The sequence below is a fragment of the Cinclus cinclus genome, chromosome 4 (genome assembly GCF_963662255.1).
Source record: "Cinclus cinclus chromosome 4, bCinCin1.1, whole genome shotgun sequence".
Taxonomy (NCBI): domain Eukaryota; kingdom Metazoa; phylum Chordata; class Aves; order Passeriformes; family Cinclidae; genus Cinclus; species Cinclus cinclus.
In genome coordinates, this window is record NC_085049.1 from 50504297 (window position 1) to 50523880 (window position 19584).

The 19584-nt window shown below is 36.3% G+C and overlaps 1 protein-coding gene across 1 annotated transcript in view; it reads left to right on the forward strand.

Annotated features, from left to right (window-relative positions):
- TMTC2 (transmembrane O-mannosyltransferase targeting cadherins 2) overlaps nucleotides 1–19584 on the forward strand; it is a 231215-nt gene that overhangs the window by 82797 nt on the left and 128834 nt on the right. Inside the window, exon 2 of the mRNA XM_062491239.1 lies at nucleotides 17638–18208. Within this exon, the coding sequence (XP_062347223.1) occupies nucleotides 17638–18208 (571 nt within the window). The remainder of the gene's footprint in view (nucleotides 1–17637; nucleotides 18209–19584) is intronic.

Here is a 19584-nt window from a genome sequence, read left to right on the forward strand (position 1 = left end):
TTTTCTTCCTTTAGTTTATCTTTGTTTAGCTAGATGAGTCTTACAAAAGGAAAATTAGTCAATAATGCATCAGTCATGTAGAAATAATTCTTTAGAGGAATATTCATCTTGGAATGCCTGAGTTATTATTTATATTAACCACTTTACCCCAGCAGTTAAAAAGCCTCCAGATACCAAATTGTTTGGACTTGTCTCCTGAACACTATTTTCTAGTGGCTGTTAAGTTATGGTACCTTTTCCTAGAAGGCATGGAGTTACAGAATCCTTTAGGGTGAGAAAGATTTCTAAGATCATGGAGTCCAAGACCACCACTAAATCATATCCCTAAGTTACCACATCTACATGGAAAATGAATCTAGGAAATTTGGAATATTTTAGTTGTTTGGATTAAAAATGAAATAATCCCCAGCAAGTTACTTTTCTGGAAAACAAGAGCTGATTTACTCTTACAAGTTGGTGGCTTAGACACTGTTATTAGCAAAACAAGGAGATGTAATTTTACATCATGATGTCCCTTTGGTAGTGAATTTTGAAGTTCAAAAGGGGGTTTCTGTCACCTGACCATAACCACACTTCCAAAAGGGCCTACTGGCTGCTTAAAAATAGACCACATCAGCTTTATTAAGGGTGCTGAAAAGTGGTGTTCTCTGTCTTTATGATTCTACTTATTATGTCAGTTTTACTACTACTGGCCCTGAAGAACAGATAGTATCATGGGCTGGTTCACACATCACCTAGAGAATTGCTAATGAAGTTTCAGCTGCCAAAGTCTACCTGCAAATTAGAACAGTTTCACCTTGTTTATGTGGCTATTTAATATTCTGCTTTGCCTTTTGATTTCTAATGAATCTGCTTGCTCCTCCAAAGCCTTGCTTTTGTTTTTATGTTCAACTCAAGCTGATAGTCCTGTACATTAATTTTCAGTGTTACTGTTTTGAGCACAGTAGATGTACTCCTATGCATGTCTTGTTGTGATCTGTGATGTTTAACACTGCAGTATATGAATCTCACTGCAGTTGTAATTAGTCTACCAAACTTTTTAATCAAAGGCCATGTAGGCTTCAAAGAGGAATAGTTTGATTTGCAGAACCCTGGTTGATTTTGTAGAGCTAACAGCTGGAGATAGGGAACATCTTTTTGTGAGCACATTGATCTGGATTAGAAGGCTAAAAACTTAGAACCAGTCAGTCATTTTTGCAAGAGAAAGTGGTCTTTCCTTTCTGGTTGAATGACACAGAATCAAAAAATTTTGACAGATGAGGGAATATGTCTATGTGCAATTCCTCTGTTTTATGAATAGGAGCTATGATTGCAGCTATCAGTGTGGATTAGAATTTTCATTTTGTAGCAGAAAACATGCCATGCCTGAAGACTTGAAAAAGGGCATGAAGAGAGTTGTCACTGATCAGTAGCTCGAATTTTGTAGAACACAGATTGCTCGCGGCAGTCATTAATTTATTTTTTTTTTTGCCTGATTTCTGTCCCTACTGTTCTCCAGCATGGAAAAACTTGAAGAAAGGACAGAACAGAGAAAGGTGTGTTACACAGCTTTTAACACTGGTGTTCTAGGACTGGAATCCAATGAATGCAAGAGAGAAATAGGAGCAGACAGCAACTGGTTTCTCTGAATTCTGGTTCTAGCCAAGAGCTTTGCAGTTTCTTCCTGTATTGTCTTTCATTCTCTCAAATTAATCATGTGTTTGATGAAGAGAATGGGTTAAGTTTGAGTGGTTGTTTCTGTGGTCAGGGATGCTACTTCACTGCTCCAGAAAGAGGGTGGAATGAAGCAGTGGCAGGATTTTGCCCTACTCCATCCTAATGGGAGCACTCAAGATTCATTGTATTTGTGCTTGTTCTCTAAAACTAAGATGCTCCACTGGAAAGACTGTAACAGAAATTTTCTCCCACTTTCCCTCCCTTGCCTCAGCTAATAAAATGAGAACCAAAGTGGTGCTTGGTAGCTCTCTGTTCAGAAGAGCTAAAAGCACCCGGGTTTAGGAAATCAGTTGTAATGCAGTTTCACTTTTATATGAGGAGCTTCTTAATCATGATAAACTCTACAATATTGCAGTATGGAGCTTTGCATCTTCCTCACTGTGAATCTGTACCTGTAAAAAAGGTTCAAATGTTACTACTGGTAAGTGTGTTGTTCCTTCTGAGTTGTTGCAGCTTCTCTACTGGAATATTTCTGGCTATATTCAAAGAACAGTTATCCACTTAAGCAAGGGTGTTTTTTTATGTTAATGACACTGAAGATAGCCTTGAAATATGTACCAAAAATACTTTTACAATATTATATTTAGGGAGAGATCTTTGTGTATTTGTAAGGGTTTTAGAAGTGATGGGGAGATATGCAAATATTTGAATGCTTTATTTATTTGAATAATTTTATTTATTTTTCCTATGAAAACACTCTCCTAAAACCAAGGAGTAATTTGTGCCTATCAATACCAAAAAAGAATTTGCTTTGCCTTCTTTCCAGTCATAGGTACCTGGGGGTATGTATTTTGACCTGATCTGAATGGCAGAGATGAAAAGGAGTCTGCACTTATAGGTTCATTTGTATAGGAGTTTTTACATCACAACAATGTTTTATTTCCCACAATTTCCAACAATCCATGCTTATAATTTTCTAGTAGTAAAACCCCCAGAAAAGTAGAACTAAAAGGCCTAATTATAATTAATTGAAAAGGTTTTCTCTAAAAGCTAGTGGCACTGTTTTGCATAAATTCTTGTTAAGGTGGGTAGTATATTTTCTTCAAGATGCATTAAACAAGCTTTAATTAGTTGAGCTTGAAAAACATCACCGTGAAACTTCAGTTTAAAAGTAATTACACAGCATCTTAAAGTTCTGAAAAATTACAAAAACACATCTAAGAGACATCAGCGTCCTTCACAGAGTAAGAAGCTATGCAATAAATACTGAGAGGAAAGGTGGATTGTTGTTCCTAGCTTTAAGTTAATTCCACAAAGGCAAAACATGCCTGCTGGGAAGGAAGCCCAATGGTGTGTCATATCAGAGTGAGATATCTGAAAACTACTTTTTGTGCTGTAGGTATGCTACAAGAATCTGTACTTACCACCTCTGCCTTATGGGGTGCATACCCCACTGAAGGTTTGGCTTTGCTTTTTTTTTTTTTTTTTTTTTCCTTTTGAACTGTTAAGCTGAGCTGGCCATTAAAACATTTATTTACACAAATGTTTAGGTTGCATACATATGTCTCTGTTCTCTTTTAGTTTTCAGCATTGAGTCAGATGCAGCCTTTCGGATCACAGGCACTGACTGGTTAGATGCATTGTCTTTAGCCTGTGTTTAATTAACTTTTCTTTCTGAGTTAATCCATTTGATGTTAAGAGTTGTGTGGAATTCAGTTTGGAGCAACCATTATATTTTTTTGGCAGTCTTTTTGAAGCCAGGAAAGGTGGAGTTTCAGAAACTCAGAGTGTCTGCTGTTCTTGGCAATACTTTCCTCTCTTTATTTAAGGCCATAAAGAAAATACCACTTTTAAAAAAGCTCTAATAATAGTGATAATAATTCAGTTTCATTAATTGATATTTATTATTACTGAAATTTGCACTGAATCCCTTCCTTGGCATTTTGTAAAAAGTTATGCAGAAGTCAAACAAACTTTAGATGCAGGCGCTGAACTATCTAAAACAGCAGTTCCTCAATTGCAGTGTATTTCACACTTGTATAATTTATTGCACACTTTTCAAAGTGATAGTTGACCTGGATGGAACTGGTACTGCTGTAATTGATACCTGCTGACCTTTATTATGGTACCTATTCAAAGAAAAAATCATCACAGTTTTGTCCTATTCTAGTACATTTTTCATGCTGCTTTCTTTTGTTTGATGACTTGACTTTATAGTCTGAAATATAGATGTGGGGCATTTTAGAATGGATGACTGCTATTAGGAAGTACTAAAAATTTCATTCTCTTTATTTGGGTTAATATGACACTTGTTGTCTTTGAGAGAGAGCTTTTGTGGTAGCAGTATCACTGCAAGAAAACAGAGAAGTAAGTATAGCTTCTGTTGTGTGACAGAAGCTTTCTTCCTGCTCATTATTTGGCATAGCGTTTTTTCCTTGTGAGTTTCTCTTATTTCAGAGACCTTAACTGTAAAGGTTGAAATAAGATAGTCTGATATTTTCTTGTGCTATGAAAACTCCCTCAATTAAAAATTGCCAAAAAGTTTGAACCTTCTGAATGAAAAATCATTCATGATTCTTTTTGGGGTTCTGGAGCCCAGAATGAGAAAATGATTGCATATTTTTTCAGTTAGCAGGATGCCCCTAAGACTACTGTTATTTGTGAATGTTCAAATATTAGTTTGTTTTTTATTTCCTCACATCATTATGGTTTTTCTGATAATAAGAGTTGGCTGTTCCAGCTTCTTTTTTGTGACTCTGGAGAAGACAGGGGAAAAGGAGTTTATTTTATTTATTAAAAAAACCCCAAATCCAACAACGAAAAAACAAACCCAAAAGACGCCAAAAAACCCTGTATGGTGGCCTGAATTACTTCCTTTGTTTTGTGATAATTATCACCATTGTTTCTTGTTTTTTTTTTTTTTTTTTAATGTTGGACAGTTTGTGTATTTCTTTTAGCTATGTAAGGGCATTTAGGTTCTTTATTCTTAATTCTAATTAAATATATAATTATATATATATAAATAATATATATTATTTATATATATATATGATAATATATATATAACTAAATATATATCTAATTCTGTTTTAATTAAACCATCCCCAAAATGTTGCCTGACTCATCTGTAGAGGAATATGCACATTAAAATACATCCAGATAAATCCTGTTCTGATGTTTTTCCCCGTTGCTTCAATTTTCAATGATTTCACATAATGTTTAAAGAGCTAGTGTCCCAAGGACAACTGGTATATGCTAAGATTTAGTTGATTCAGCTCCTTTAAATGTTATGGGAGGTCTGTAAGTGATGGGTGGCCCAAAACCCAAAGTCACCATTCTATTCAAATAAACACACAAAGGAAGTATGTGCAAGACCTTTAACTCTTACAGGAGCTTGGCTTTGTGCCGTGCTTCTGACTTAATGGAATGACTGATTTCAGGGTTGCCTGGGGCCATAACCACAAATAAGCATATGTATCTCTGAGGTCATTGAAACTAATTTTATTATTTTCAGACTTACTGGAAATAAGTTACCTGGCTTGATTTATACATAAAATTGCAGAATAACAGCCTACAGAAGGGCTGTTTAATTAAAAACTTTCACCTGTTTTGTTGCCCTGCAATGTTAAATTAGCAGCTGTTTGTGTCTCTAGAAATACTGTTTTATCTTTCTTAAAGTTGATGTTAAGCATTCACTGTAAGGTTGAGATTTAAGTTGAATGACTTAATTGAAATAAGGCTAATATTCAGCACTACTGCAGTTCCCAATTAAACTGCTGTGGGGGTTGGACTTCCATCTTCCAGTGAGTTTGAAAATGTGATGGTGAGCTTTTGAATTTCCTGTGGACTCCTAGTGCCTCTTATGAGCCAGAAGCTATCTCTGTTCCACAACAATTTCTACACACTTTTATCCTAAAAGACTAAGATGAAGAAGGAACTGTAAGGGGCAATGAAGTTGATTTGAATGAGGTGTTTATGGCTGATTACATTCATTACCCAGGTAATTTTTTTCTAAAATAGTTGAATAGCAATATCTTACTCTCAGTATTTCTTCAGATTTCCTTAAAAGGACATGGCAGCCTGCACTGAAAGCTTCCTAGGTCTTTGCTGACACTTTGTCTTAGTGGATGGTACAAATGGGTTGTACAGCTGTAATTATTTATTGGCTATGTCATAATTAATTTCTCAGTGTCTTTATGTACCACAGCATGCAAGGAACTTGGGAAATTTATGATGCATACACAGCACTGTATTATTCCAAACAACTAATTTCATGTGGTAAGAAATAAATCTTGAATTCCTGATGATTCTGCAGCAAGATCAATGAAGAGCCCCAGAAAGAGAAGCAAGTCTTGTAGAGCAGAAACTGCTTGTTCCTTGTGCTGTTCTAGGTTGTTTTTATTATGCAGAAATAATACATCCTGGTGTTTTATATGGTCTAGCAAACTATGGTTTTCTTCATTAAACTTTCAGTGGCTTACAGTACCAGGGGAGACAGGTAAATAGGGCTTCTGAACTCTGAAGAGGTAGTAACCTTCCACTAGCTTTGTAGGCAGTAGGTATTTGCTTAGTTTATGTAAAGATTCATATGGGTCATTGCTCTTTGGATATAAAAAGGCATCACATTGCTGTCTCTTAAATGGTACATAAAACATGTGTTTTATATATCATCATATATAATATCATACATCATTATATATCATTATATATCATATTAATCATATCGTATGTCTTCATGCCCTAGCAGAAATGAATCTCAGTTCAAGCTCAGATGTGAATTTGAAGCTACTTCTCTCCAAGGTGAAATTCTGCGTTTCTCATCTTCTCACATATGGATAGAAGTTACTTGAAGAGAGTATACTTGCCTTGTCCACAAGTGCAGCAACAACTGTCATAGTTTCTTTTTGAAGTCTGAAATGCCAACTGACCTCTCCATGGCAGTCTGTTCTCTGCTTCATTTGGGTCAGCTTCATTGCACTGAGTTGCATGTTTTTCTCTTAATCTACCTGTGTTTTTCCCCTCATGTTTGAAGTTTCTTCTTACTGTGATCTCACGCAGTCTTCCTGCTTTGGCAAGAGGAGCAAAATTATTATTGTTCTTTGGCAGTACTGGAATTTTAATGGAAATTAAATTGTCTTTCCGCAGTACTGGAATTGTAATGGAAATTAAATTATCTTTCCACCAGTACTGGAAAGATAATGTACAATTTCTGTTGTGATAAAATGCTACGTGTTTTGTGCTCTCACAGACCTTTTTTTTTTTTAATGAAGACTACTGAAAGAGGCAAGCTACTTATTTTTTTTAAAGCTTTCATAAACCTTTGTGTGTGATCAGCTTTCCTCTGTGGGTCTCCCCAGGCAGAACCTAGAGCTATTGTTGTCTAAAGGCCAGTGTTATGAAATGCCATGACCTTATGTGGCACTTGGGTTTCTCATCTGCCAGGAAAAAAATGCAGTCCTCTGTTGTGCTGCTGTCAGGGGTGGTTGTTCTTTAATGTTAGAGTGGGCAGTTAAGCCTAGCAGTTAAATATTGGTTTGATCTTCCAGGAGATCTTCAGACCTTCATTTATAGAAGGATACTACTTACTTTGGAAATTTAAAGCTGCTTGGGAGGAAAAAAAAAAAAAAAAAGCTGAGAGCGCAGAAGTCAGTAGTGGAGAAGAGTGCAAGTGCTTGGCTGGCATAAAACTGGAAGGACTTGGAAATCTGGCATGTTTCAGTTCAAAGCTCCCTGCTTTTATAGTTCGGCTTGACTTAGCTCTAGTTTTGTTGTCAAGAAAGGTTGATCAGTTTTGTGATTCAGGTAATGGCTTCAGTTTACCTGAATTGCTGTCTGAGATCCTCCTTGCTAACTGCCTCCTCCTGATAGCTGTTCTAAAACATAGGAAGGAATGAGGTTTTATTGTTTTGTTTTTATTCTTGGAAGTCTAAAAAGTGTTCAGAAAGGCTATAAAAGCTTATGCCAATTGCAGCTGATTGTAAAGCCTTCTGGTTTTAGTGACATAAAGTGCAGGTTATTCCAGTAACAATGTGAAATAAAGCTAATATAGCAGAAATCAGGATTTGATCCTGTGTGTTCTGATAACATAATTCAACTAATTCGTCATTTCCTGCTTTTTTACCTCAGTCTTTCACTACATCTAGTAAAATCCTTGAGAGTATGCTTGATACAAACTTGCATATAATGGTAATTATATAACACATTTTTATTCCAAGATAACTGTGATTAGTTGTCTTGATGTCACTCCCAAACTCATGCCTACTAGCTGGGTGCTCCTAACCAAGCAATTCAGAGAAAATAAAATTTATTTTTCATGCTGCTATAGTTTCAATTTCTGGTGTTTCAGAATTGCTATGGCATGTCACAAAACTTGTTTTAATCTTGTGTATCCCTGCATCTCCATAAACTATTGAGGCACAAAGGTGAAACAAAACAGTAAAAGTAATTTCTGCCTTTTTCAGTAGGATTCACACTTTCCAAATGAGTGGATGCCATCTGCTCTTTTAAAGTATATTTTTGAAAGGCATCCCACAGTGCCCTCTATAAAGATGTTGAAGAGTAGAAAAAGCCTAGTTCATTCATGGAATCATTAAGGCTTAAATAGATCTCCAAGATCTAGTCCAACCTTTGATGAAATACAACCATGCCCACTAAACCTTACCAAAGAGTGCCATGTCTACTTATTTATTTAATACTTCTAAGGATGGTGACTTCACCACTTTCCTGAGGAGCCTGTTTTGGGACTATGCTGAACAGTCTCTCTATTCACTAGAAGTCGTTACACATCTTCCTGTGAACAAATGTTGTTTTTAATTAGTTGGGTTGTTTTACTTTTTTTTGGTGAGAATTTAGTTTTCATAAAAATAGGTTCTGACATAAGTCTGTACCAAGTTCCATTTTTTCCCTGCTAAAATATAGTAAAAATGCTTACAGGAATTGGTCTGACATGTCTGTGGCAAAGAGTGGAGGTAAAGTCTTACTCTGTCACAAATGCTTTTTAGCCAGATTTTAGGCCCTCTATGTATTATGTAGGAATTTTGATTAATATGCATCTGAGAAGGGAAAGTGCTACATGTATTTTGAAAATTTGGAATCATCTGAGAAGGTACTTAAAGTATTTTAGTTGATTCACTGGTGATTAAACTATCATCACAGTGAAATGTAAGCCTCAACTATATGTTAACATTTCTTGCTGCTTTTTCCATCAAGTTAAGATTGCTTTGCTTTTTGTGTTTCCTCAAGACTATTTCATTGAAATGGCAGAACTTGGTTCATGATAGTGTAGTTGGACTTTGTAGCTGACACAGAATAAATTTTAGTAATCCTCAAGGAGGATTCCCTTGCTCTCATTATTTTTCAATACCTGCTTTTGAATGGGACCATGACTACATGGTCAATCATCATTGACTGCATATCAAGCAAGTTTATTAACTAGACTAGGAAGACAGTAGTGACTTGAAAGACAAGTGGTATCTGTTTGGTTTCTTAGACCAGACTGATTTCAGGGAAAAAAAAATTAACCAGAAGTTGCTGTCTAAAAATGGTACCTTTTGTAGTGTGCAAATATATTTGTGGGCAATCTTTTATGTACATAGTTGGACAGCTCATGAGGGCAGTTAAACTAAAAATGGACAATACTGCAAGAAAAAAATATGCAAGAGTTCTAGTTTCTTGCTATACAAAATAGTCTTTTAAAGCCTCAGGATCAATATTTGTAAGATATGAAAACAGACTTAAACTAAATGGAAAATGCTTATTCTGTACATCATTATTAAAAAAAAAAAAAAAACCACAAAAAAACAAACTCAAACAACCCACCCTGAAAATCTGGTAACGTGATACCCTTTGGGTAGGAAAAGTTGATACAGGGTATTATACAGTCGATGTGTGTCAGAACATTAGTCTTATGCATTTATCTATCTTATAGTGGGGCTGGAGAGAGGGAAGAGGAGACATCTTGGAGACATGAGAGTTTTAGGTGAGCACATGTCTGATAGTCTGTAGTATGGCACAGTCTGTACTTGCAGTTCTGTGGATAGTTGAAGCCAAGGTGGACCTGTCTGTTCTCTGAATTACTTGACTCTTACAGTGAATAACATGAACATGATGAGGGATAGTTGTTTTTTTGATGATTGGGTTTTTTCCTCTCTCCACCAATATGGATATTTCTTTGATAAGAGTTCTAAAGACAGGATGAAGATTACATTGATCTCTGTGGATATGCATGCACCAAGTTGTTTTCACTGATTAGATTTCTAATAATACTTTTCAGTTAAACCAGTAAAACTAAATTTAGATCAGCCCTTGTTAATGAAGGGTTGTTTTACTGCTAAAATAAAATACTTGAAGAAGGAAACTTAGGCACTAAAACCCTGTTTCATTTCTTTATCCTTTGTCCCCTTCAAAAAATAAGAAAAGGAAAGTGTCTGTTATGTTGTGGTTCAGTGGTTTTTCCTCAACTCTTTATTTCTATATTTGTGTGGGTGTGTGTTCTTGGTTAGTCTCTTCAGTACATTGTTGAAAATCAAAATCAGAACCTAAAAATTATTTCAGGCTTTAAATTTAGAGCGCACAAGAGTCATGGACTTAGGCATAATTCTGTACAATTTCCTCAGACTTCCTGAAAACGCACTATAAAATATAGATTAAATGTGGGAGAAAAAAGTTATTCCAAAATTAAATTGCTGAACTGAATTTTCTCCATAGTCTGCCATATATTGAAAAAAAAATAGAGAAATGAATAGTCATGGGACTGATGTATGGCTGATAAACTCTTTTTTGCAATGCTACAGTATGTGTGCCTCTATTTTCAGATAATGGCGCAAAATGTGTGTGTCTTGGAAAGGCATTATGTATATTCAAAAAGTGACCTGTCAAAAAAAGTAATATCTGTACTATTAATTTGGGTAAGAAAATCATAATTTTTACTCTAATTGCTATATTTTCAAGCTTTTAAATATCTGTTGTTGTAGTGGTATGAGTGGCAAAAATTATTTGTGTTTAATTTTTTCAGTGGGAAGTGAGGAAGTGAAATTATCTGGTGCCATATTGTACTGCACAACAGTAAATCTAATAAGGGTTGCTGGGCCCACTTTTATAATCTAAAATAGATTTCAGAAGGGCAGCAGAGGTTCCAGCTATGAATTCTAACCATGCTTCAGAAGCAGGTATTACATACATACAAAAAATAAACAAATTGTGTGTAATTGTGAGGAAGTCATTTGGCACAGGAGAATGTTTTATAGAACAACTTCAGATGTATGTTTGAAAGAATATTTATCTGGTGAAAGCAAAGTATCTTGAAGTTTCAAAAGAACAGACTTAGCAATTTTGTGTTGCAGGGTGTCATTGAGAGTCAAGCTAGTTTATTAAATAGCTGTGAGTAGAGCAGAAAGCATTTCTGATTTAGGAATGAAAATATCTTTTCACAGACCTATGATACATACTGTGGTGTAGAAACTCAGGAAGCAGAGACAAAAGCAGGAGCTGTTCTTCTGCTTGTGTTTTTATCAGCTTCCTCTTAAGAGGACACTGGTGTCCTATTGTTCAGCATATGAAAGTATTAATTACTTCTTTCATTACCCTCCAGTGTGTTTTGTTTTTTTTAATCTGTGCATGAATAATGATATAATACTATGTCAGGCAGTTGGAATTAATTAGGGTTTCAAATTTCACATAGTCCATCTTTTAGCATTTGTTATGTCAGGCTAAATCTTAAATTGAGGGGAGTGGCATGCATTTAGGGTTAATACTAAGGCCATATTCTTTCCCCATTTGAGGACATATACAGGAATGGAAAGGCTTTTACAATGGAGAAAAGAGTTCCAAACCTTTATAATGAGTTGTTGAAATATTTATATTCTGGGCGGAAAAAAAATTTTAAGGCCATCTCAACCTTCTTGTAACCAAAATGTTTTGAACTTCTAGTTGCATAAAGATTTCAAAGTGCTCTTAGTCAATAAGAAAATCAATAGATGCAGCACACTTCAGTGTAGTTGAAACAATTTCTAAGAGCATTGAGTGTTATATGTAAGCATTGCCACCACTTCCTTCTTTTGAATAACATCCTGCATCTTCAGTTGCAAAATTAGGAAGTTTAGAAGAGTGCAGCTGATGGGCTGCTGGATCATAGCCAGTTACTGGTAGACAAAGTCAAACCACAGCAGATAAAGTCATTGATGGAAATAAACAAGGAACAAGTTATTGCTTATTTTAGAAGATCAATTTCTTTAAAAGACATAATGCAGTATAGAAAAATCTTAGAAAGTTTGTGTGTCTTTGTGTTGTGATATAAGACCATAACCTTTGTGTGTGTAACTGTTTTTCTTTGTGATTTTACAGTTTTGTTTTTCTTTAGTATTTTTGTTGCGTTGTCTTTGTTTTTCTTTAGTATTTTTGTTGCGTTGTCTTTGTTTTTTGGCAGTGGTTGCAATCATCTAAGGGTATAGTTACACCTGTCTTGCTCATCCATCTTTCCACTCTGTTTTGACCTAATTTAGGAAAGTCTCATCCAAGAAAGTTTTACAAATAAAATGCTCTTTACAGACCTGTTACTTGTAGTTCCTGTTTGTTCTGGTACTAAACTAAAGTTGTCTGTAGAATTACTTTCATAATACAAAATTAATATTATCATATGTTAACATGTTTTCCAGAGGCCCTGTAGTAACTCTGTATAGAGTTAATAGCTTTCACTGGTAATTACATAAGATAGGAAAAGAATTTTAAAACTGTATGTTGTCTTCATTGTTTGAAGAGTTCAGCTATTTTTATAGTTAGAAAATAACCATATCATTGGCAGAAATTAGCTAGTTACAAAGTTCTAGTAAGAGTAATTTCCCTTTTGTGACGTTCTGTTTTCCTTAAATTAGTTTTAAAATGAGTTGAACCTAGGTATTTCAATCAATCTGTATGTATAGAGCCATTCTCAGAGCCAGCTAGCAGCTCAGGATCCTTTATGTTGCTTGGCTAGTTGTTGCAAAGTATTTCCTTTCTGAAAACAGCTGAATTATTAGACTTTCCTTAGAGATTCACCTAAGAACAATTTTTCTTGAAACAATCCAAAAGCTGCAACATGAGGCTCAGAGGATGCACAGATGTTGGTCTTCTGCAGGTGTCCTAGTTGACATATGCTATAGGGGTTTGTGGTTTGTATTTTTGGGTGTTGTTTTTTTAGGGGGTGGTGTTCTTTTGTTGTTGTTTTTGGTGGGTCTTTTTTTGTGAAGTGGCATGGGTAAAACTTTACTACCTGCTGGATTTGAAGGTAAATTCCACTTGAATAACTGTTGAGAAAGATGAACTTTAATACACATGTCAAGCATAATTGCCAGAGAATTCTACCAGAATGGCAAGTAGTTCCCTTGAGTCTATAATTAAGCATTTAGATGAATGTGTTTTCATGTGCTTAAGCTTATTACTTTAAGACATCTCTGCATATTAAGTAGTATTTTCTGACTTTCACTTTATCCTGTCCATACAGACAATGAATGTGTGTGTGTGCATATGTATATATATATGTTAGTCTGCAGGCAAGTATGACAAGCTCTACTTCCCTGTATTCTGACCACCACCTGCCTAAGAACCTGTAAATAGTTTGGAGGATTTACTTAGCTGCTGTATGTTTTGGGGATGTGAAGCTGTTGTACTCAAGCAAGTAGGCTCTTGGCTGTGTTTGCAGTCTTGTTGTCCTGTATAAGTAACATATAGTCTTGAAAGCCTCCTAAGGGTGTCTCATTAATATCCACTGTAAAAATACCCTAGGGTGTTTTCCAATTGCTGTTTAAGCAAAAAAAGCACTAAATTAATACTGTTTAAAAATGACTGGGGAAAAACAACAATGAACCTCCATGTTCAACCTTGCCAGTACATCACTGACTATCTATTTTATGTGAGAGACATCTGTTCAATGGCTTCCTCCATTCACAGTTGGGAATTCTTCTGTTCCTTTAAAATATGTTGTCTACTTCAAATGCTGATGGTAATTTTCAGCATATGGGGACCATTAGCAGTATTGAAGCTGGATATAAGGCTTAACTCGTTAACTCACTTTAGAATGTCGCATCTGTTTTTTTACCCTAGTGTTAACACCTGGATCAGTTTAACACCAACACAGAAGTCTAGGACGTACATAGCTGTTAATTTTGAAAACATCTGGAAGTTTTTTGTGTGCGTATGCATGTATATGTGCATGTGTGAATGGCTGTATCTCTGCCATTTTTGGGTTTGATGTATAAAAGCTCAGTGAGTTGTGCTTAAGGTGTGTACTGACCTGTGGCAAATAAGTGATTTATGGCAGAGGCAGAAGCATTGTTTCAGGTGGATTAGAAATGATGATTTTGTCTTTACAATTTTTTTTGTTGTTCTTCAGCTTTCTGTTTCTGAAACACTGATAACTGAATCAAATTCCTTTCCTTCGCCCTACCCCCCCAGCATGTCCATTTGTTATACACTGAGTAAGATATCCCATTCTCCTGGGATTTGTAAAATGGGCAGGCATTGCAAATTGAAGACAGCAAATTCCCTGCCTGAGTGTGCAATCCTATTCAGAGGCTGCTTGGATGTAAAATGCCAGTTGTGTTGGAATTTTGAGAAACGACTTTCTAAGGTGACCTGCTGCCTTTTAGCAAGAGCAGAGTTTGCAGCTCTGGTGAAGAATGATGAGTTGCTTCTCTTATGCCCATTAGCAAAATTGGACTAATTTGCACTACATAACCTCAAGGTAAACTGTGAGTGAAGCAGGAAGCAAGGCTAATATGGCATTTTGTAATTTCCTTTATCCCAGAATCTTTTCCAGAGCCAGCAATTGCTATTGTTTTCTATCTGTGGAGAGTGAGGGTGGCTGCTTGCACAGGAGGCTTTACTGGAGACAAGCTTGTACTGCTACCAGGCTGTGAGGAAGTGTTGCTTTCAGAATTTTCTGCTGGAACTGGAGACCAAGCAGGGTTAACAGCTTGGTGTTTCAGTAACTAGAGAAAAAACAGAGCCTTGCCACAGCCAGGAGCCTGGGCAGCCCAAGCCCTGGGGACTAGGCACTTCCTTGGGAAAGGACAGGCTGGGATGCAGGTTCAGCTCAGCAAGACCCTTGTCAGGGTAGTGCCTGGGCAGCTGGAGAATGGTCCTGCTGAGGTGTCCCTGGGGCAGGGGCTGATGGCCTTGGGAGACTCACATGGGGTCCTGGGCAGTATCAGGGGAGCTTCGGATACCTGACATGAGGTCATGGGACTGTGGGGCAGGGTGTGGGAATCTTGGGAGTGGGGTCAGGCTGTCAAGGCTCATTAGTGCCCTTGGAATCATATGGAAACCATAAAGAAAGAAATTTTAACTTTATTTATCATTTTGATCTGCAGAAAACGCAGCATTTAATGTGACTAAACACTGAGTAAGGTGGAACTGTCAGCTTCTGTATTCTTCATGCTGGTGGCAGGTACTGGAATTTGTTGGGTCTACATGCACAAGAAACTAGGAGTATTACAGAACTGCCTGCTGCTGAAATCTGTACCCAAATACAATTATACAATTTGGTCAATACTGTATCTTCAGGGCTTCCTTTTGATTTTTTTTTTTTTTTGTGTGTTGTGTGGGGCTTTTTTTTTTGTTGTCTATTTCAATGTTTTAGTTTTTAATATGGACAGGTCTAAACAGAAAAGAATCAAAGATGCTAGAAATTTGTTGCTAAAGGTGTGAATAAGATGTGACTGAATTAATGCCTTTGGAATATACACTAGGTTTCTTTATGATATGAACAGTTAACTTTTGGTGGGGATGAGCTCAACATGAGTGTCCGCTGTATGAAAACTATTGGCATAGAGGGAAGGTAAAGGGAATACTAAAAGCTACCATTTCCTGGGAACAACCTGGGAACTGTCAGGGCTCTTTGCAGAAGAATGCTCTGCCTGGGAGGAGGGTGGTTGTGCTGGTAATGTTGTTGCCTCTTACTTTTTTATTGTTTCCCCAAGAAAAAGCACGTTTGCAGTTCAGGATTTCAGCTCTAAATCCTGACATCTGATAGCCATTCTTAGCCTTTGGAAGCTTGTTGTCTGATCTATTATGTTTTTCTCAGAGAAAGGACTCTTTCTTGCCTGACACCTGCATTTATTTTTGCCAAATTCCTGGGTTTCTGATAGTGGTTCTGAACATTATACGAGAAACAGAGGAATTAGGTTTCAAGAAAGGGCAACACAGAAGGACATGATAAATAATGTGGAAACTGTGATCTTGTTTTCCTCCAGTGTTCTTTTGTGACTTGCCTAAAATGAGAAAAATGTGTGTAGGGTTGGGAAAACAAATACAGGCAACCTGATCCAATGCATAAGCAGAAGTCAAAATGAATATTTTAAAATATTCTAAAAAGCATCATCAGATCTTTAAAGGATTTAAGATGACCTTTCTATAACCTCTGTGTGCTCAGAGACAAAAGGACATGCTGAGAGGAAGCGTGTCCGAAAGCATTACAGCAGGATGCTCTGGACAATGGAAATGCTGAGCTGTGTGGTATTTGGAGTATTTGCATGGAGATTCTGTGGTGCAGTATATCAGTTCTGAGCATTTTTGTTCCCAGAATAAGACAACATTCCTGAAATTAATACCACCCAAAACAAAAACAAACAAACAGACAAAAAAAACCAAAACAAAAAAAACAAAAAAAAAAAAAATCCAAACAAACACACAAAAAACAACAACAAAAAAAACAAGAAAAAAGAAGAAAATAAAAAAAGAAGGTTTGCATACAGGTTCTAAGGAAATGGAGGATGTGAGGGGAGTCTTGGAGTATGAATTAGTCATGTATTTTAAATGGCTTGAGTTTCACACTTTTTTTCCCTTCCTAAGCTGAATTGAAAAATTAATAATTATAGGACAGTATTTATTGGTAAGGTGGAAAGGCAGGTAGAGATTTTTAATAGAGAATGAGATATAAGTCATCTCTCTTGTTTAGTATTTTGAATAGAAGAGTCTTGGTCTGACTGGATTCTTAATTACCCTAATAAAATAAATGCTAAATGAGTTAAGCTCAGTAATAACAACAATGCATCTTTAAATAATTGCTTAAATAAAAGCAACTAATTAAATTCTAGTCATCTCTTTGCACTGAGCGGGTCTCACACCTTCTCCCACTGCATAAATCTAAATGCAAATCTTTGGATTTGTGCAGACACTGTAGGAGACAGATTTTTACAGTAACGAATTAGACTTAGAGGCTGCTAATGGCTGGCATGAGTTCTTGCCAGTGTGGTTCTAAGCATAAATGCTGAAAGCTGAAGCATTTTTTTTTTTTCTAATCAAGCTGACAGACTTGAATTCATAAGCTAATGCAATGTAAAAATGTTTTTTTCCCGTCAATTGGAAATGTAAAAAATTTAAAAAGAAAGTCTATTTTAATCTGTAAAATATTCTGTTGTCTGTCTTCAGCAAAGTGTTGCAGAAAATGTTGTCAGTCAAGATATGCACAAGAAAATTATACAAGGGGAGTGCCTTGTCCAGAAGCAGAAAATTGTGCACTCCTACCAACTTCCATATTTATTGTTTATCCATGTTAGCAAAATCCATTCCAATATCTAAATTAAAATTTCACTATAAAAGACAGTTGGTGTTTTAGTTCTGATTTACTGGAGGAGCCATTGTTTCGGCAATATTGTTTGCAAGATTTCATATTTATTTTCCATTTTAATTACAACTCATCAAATCTTAACTGATTACTCCTGGGTTAGATTCAGAAAAATGTCACTGAAGGGTGTTTTAATTTAATGGAAACATCATAACGTCTGTTTCTAATGTTTTAAAAGCCAATTTATATGGAAATTTTGCTATAGAAGAAAGTCAATAGATACATACTTTTTTAACACCTCCTGTTAAAATTCAAAACTTGAATTGAAGCAGCACCAAAGCAATGCCATTATTTTGCTTGTAGCAGTGTGATTGCATTTTCACAGCCTTTTATTTGTAGCCATTTTGTTCTGTTAAAATTAAGTTTTTGTTTGTCTTTTGTAGTCGAGCTATCAAGACAAACCAGGACCTTTTGCCTGAGACGCCGTGGATCCATATCTTCTACAATGACTTTTGGGGGACATTGCTTACTCACAGTGGGAGCCACAAGTCCTACAGACCTCTCTGCACACTTTCCTTCCGCATTAACCATGCTGTTGGGGGAATGGACCCATGGGGCTACCACCTTGTAAATGTCCTCTTACATGCTGCAGTCACTGGCCTTTTCACAAACTTCTCCAGGATTCTCTTTGGTGATGGGTACTGGACCTTGATAGCGGGCCTGCTGTTTGCATCTCATCCAATCCACACGGAAGCCGTAGCAGGGATTGTAGGGAGGGCAGATATTGGAGCCTGCCTCTTCTTTCTGCTTTCCCTCATGTGTTACGTGAAGCACTGCTCTACCAGAGGTTCCTCACCGAGTACTTGGGGCTGGATCTTGGGAGCAGGGCTGTGTGCAGGATGCAGCATGCTGTGGAAGGAGCAAGGAGTGACTGTTCTGGCCATTTCAGCTGTGTACGATATCTTTGTATTTCATCGACTGAAAATGCATCAGCTCATTTCTGCTTTATACAAGGTGAGTCTCATTTATGGTAAGCTATTTGTGAAGCACCATTCACTGTTAAACAGGTGTTAAATGAGGTTTTGAGTACACAGTAATTCTTAGTAGTCTAGTCAACTCCCAGAAATAAGTTCAGATATGTAATGCTGAAAGAACACTTTAAGAGCTTTAGTATGGTCTTTTTAGATTTTGTTTAAGCAATGTGTTATTAGCCCTTGCTATTACTCGATGCTGGGGATGTGTTTTTTCAATTACCTTCCTTAGCTCCAGCAGCTCCCTCATTCTCTTTACTGTCAAGCACTGGATATCTGAGTTGAACACTGGATATCTTGACTGCCTTTTGCAAAGAATTCATTCATGCTCTTATCCTCTTGTATCTTGCAAACTCAGCTTAGTTTGGTCAGGCGTGCAAGTTCGGCAGCTGATATCATCAGCTTTGCTCCCTGAGGCAAAGATAAAACTCTTATTGTTCTAATTTAACAGAGATGCATAGGACTTGGTGCATGCATTTGGCACAGATTTTTTTCTTCCCCTAGTAGGAGCTGTGACTTAATTGTATTATTGCCTTAATAAAATAAGGATTTCCTATTTTAATAGGAATTATTTCTTCTTCTCCAAGAACAAACAAGTAAAATAAGCAAACAAACAAGCTTGCCAAATCCCCTACCTTCCCACTCACAGAACTGTGTGTAGTTTAGTGGTGCTCAGAAACCCCAAAGTTAAACTAGTTAAAACTCAGAAACCCCAGTCAGGAGTCCTTAACAGCAGTTGCTGTACAAATGAGTAAGCTAAATATATGTAATTCTCTTTTCAGTGAAATTGCTGTCTTTCAGAAAAATACTGTCTTGTCAAAAGGTCGACAGTGTTTCATATGGACATGTGTTGTCACAGTTTTCAGTGAGATGTAGGTTGCAAAAATGTATTTTGTTTCATTGCTTTTCTTATTCACCTCAAAGACCTTGATTTGAAAATTTTGATTTCTCTTCCAAATGGATTGAAAAGAAATTGTAGATTTGATAAAGCAGTGATGATTTCTGTTTATACAGACTATATAGTTGTAATATAAAAGGAAAGTAGTAGTGTAAAAAAAACAAAGCACCTAGTCACTTGTAATTTCCTCTTAAACTGCTCTAAGGTGTTGGCTTAGTTATTATACTCTTTTCTGACAAAATGGAAAAGGAAAGAATAATTTCACATATATATATATACATATATATATACACACACATATATTTGGGTTTTTTTACTCATATATAATGACATATGTAAGACTTCTGAATATCAGTAGCCAAATACTGTATGGTACACTGTGAATCTAACACTGAGCAGAAGCAAATAGGAAACTGATTAAGTTGTTGCATTAATTTATTCCTTAAAGTACATCTGCAACA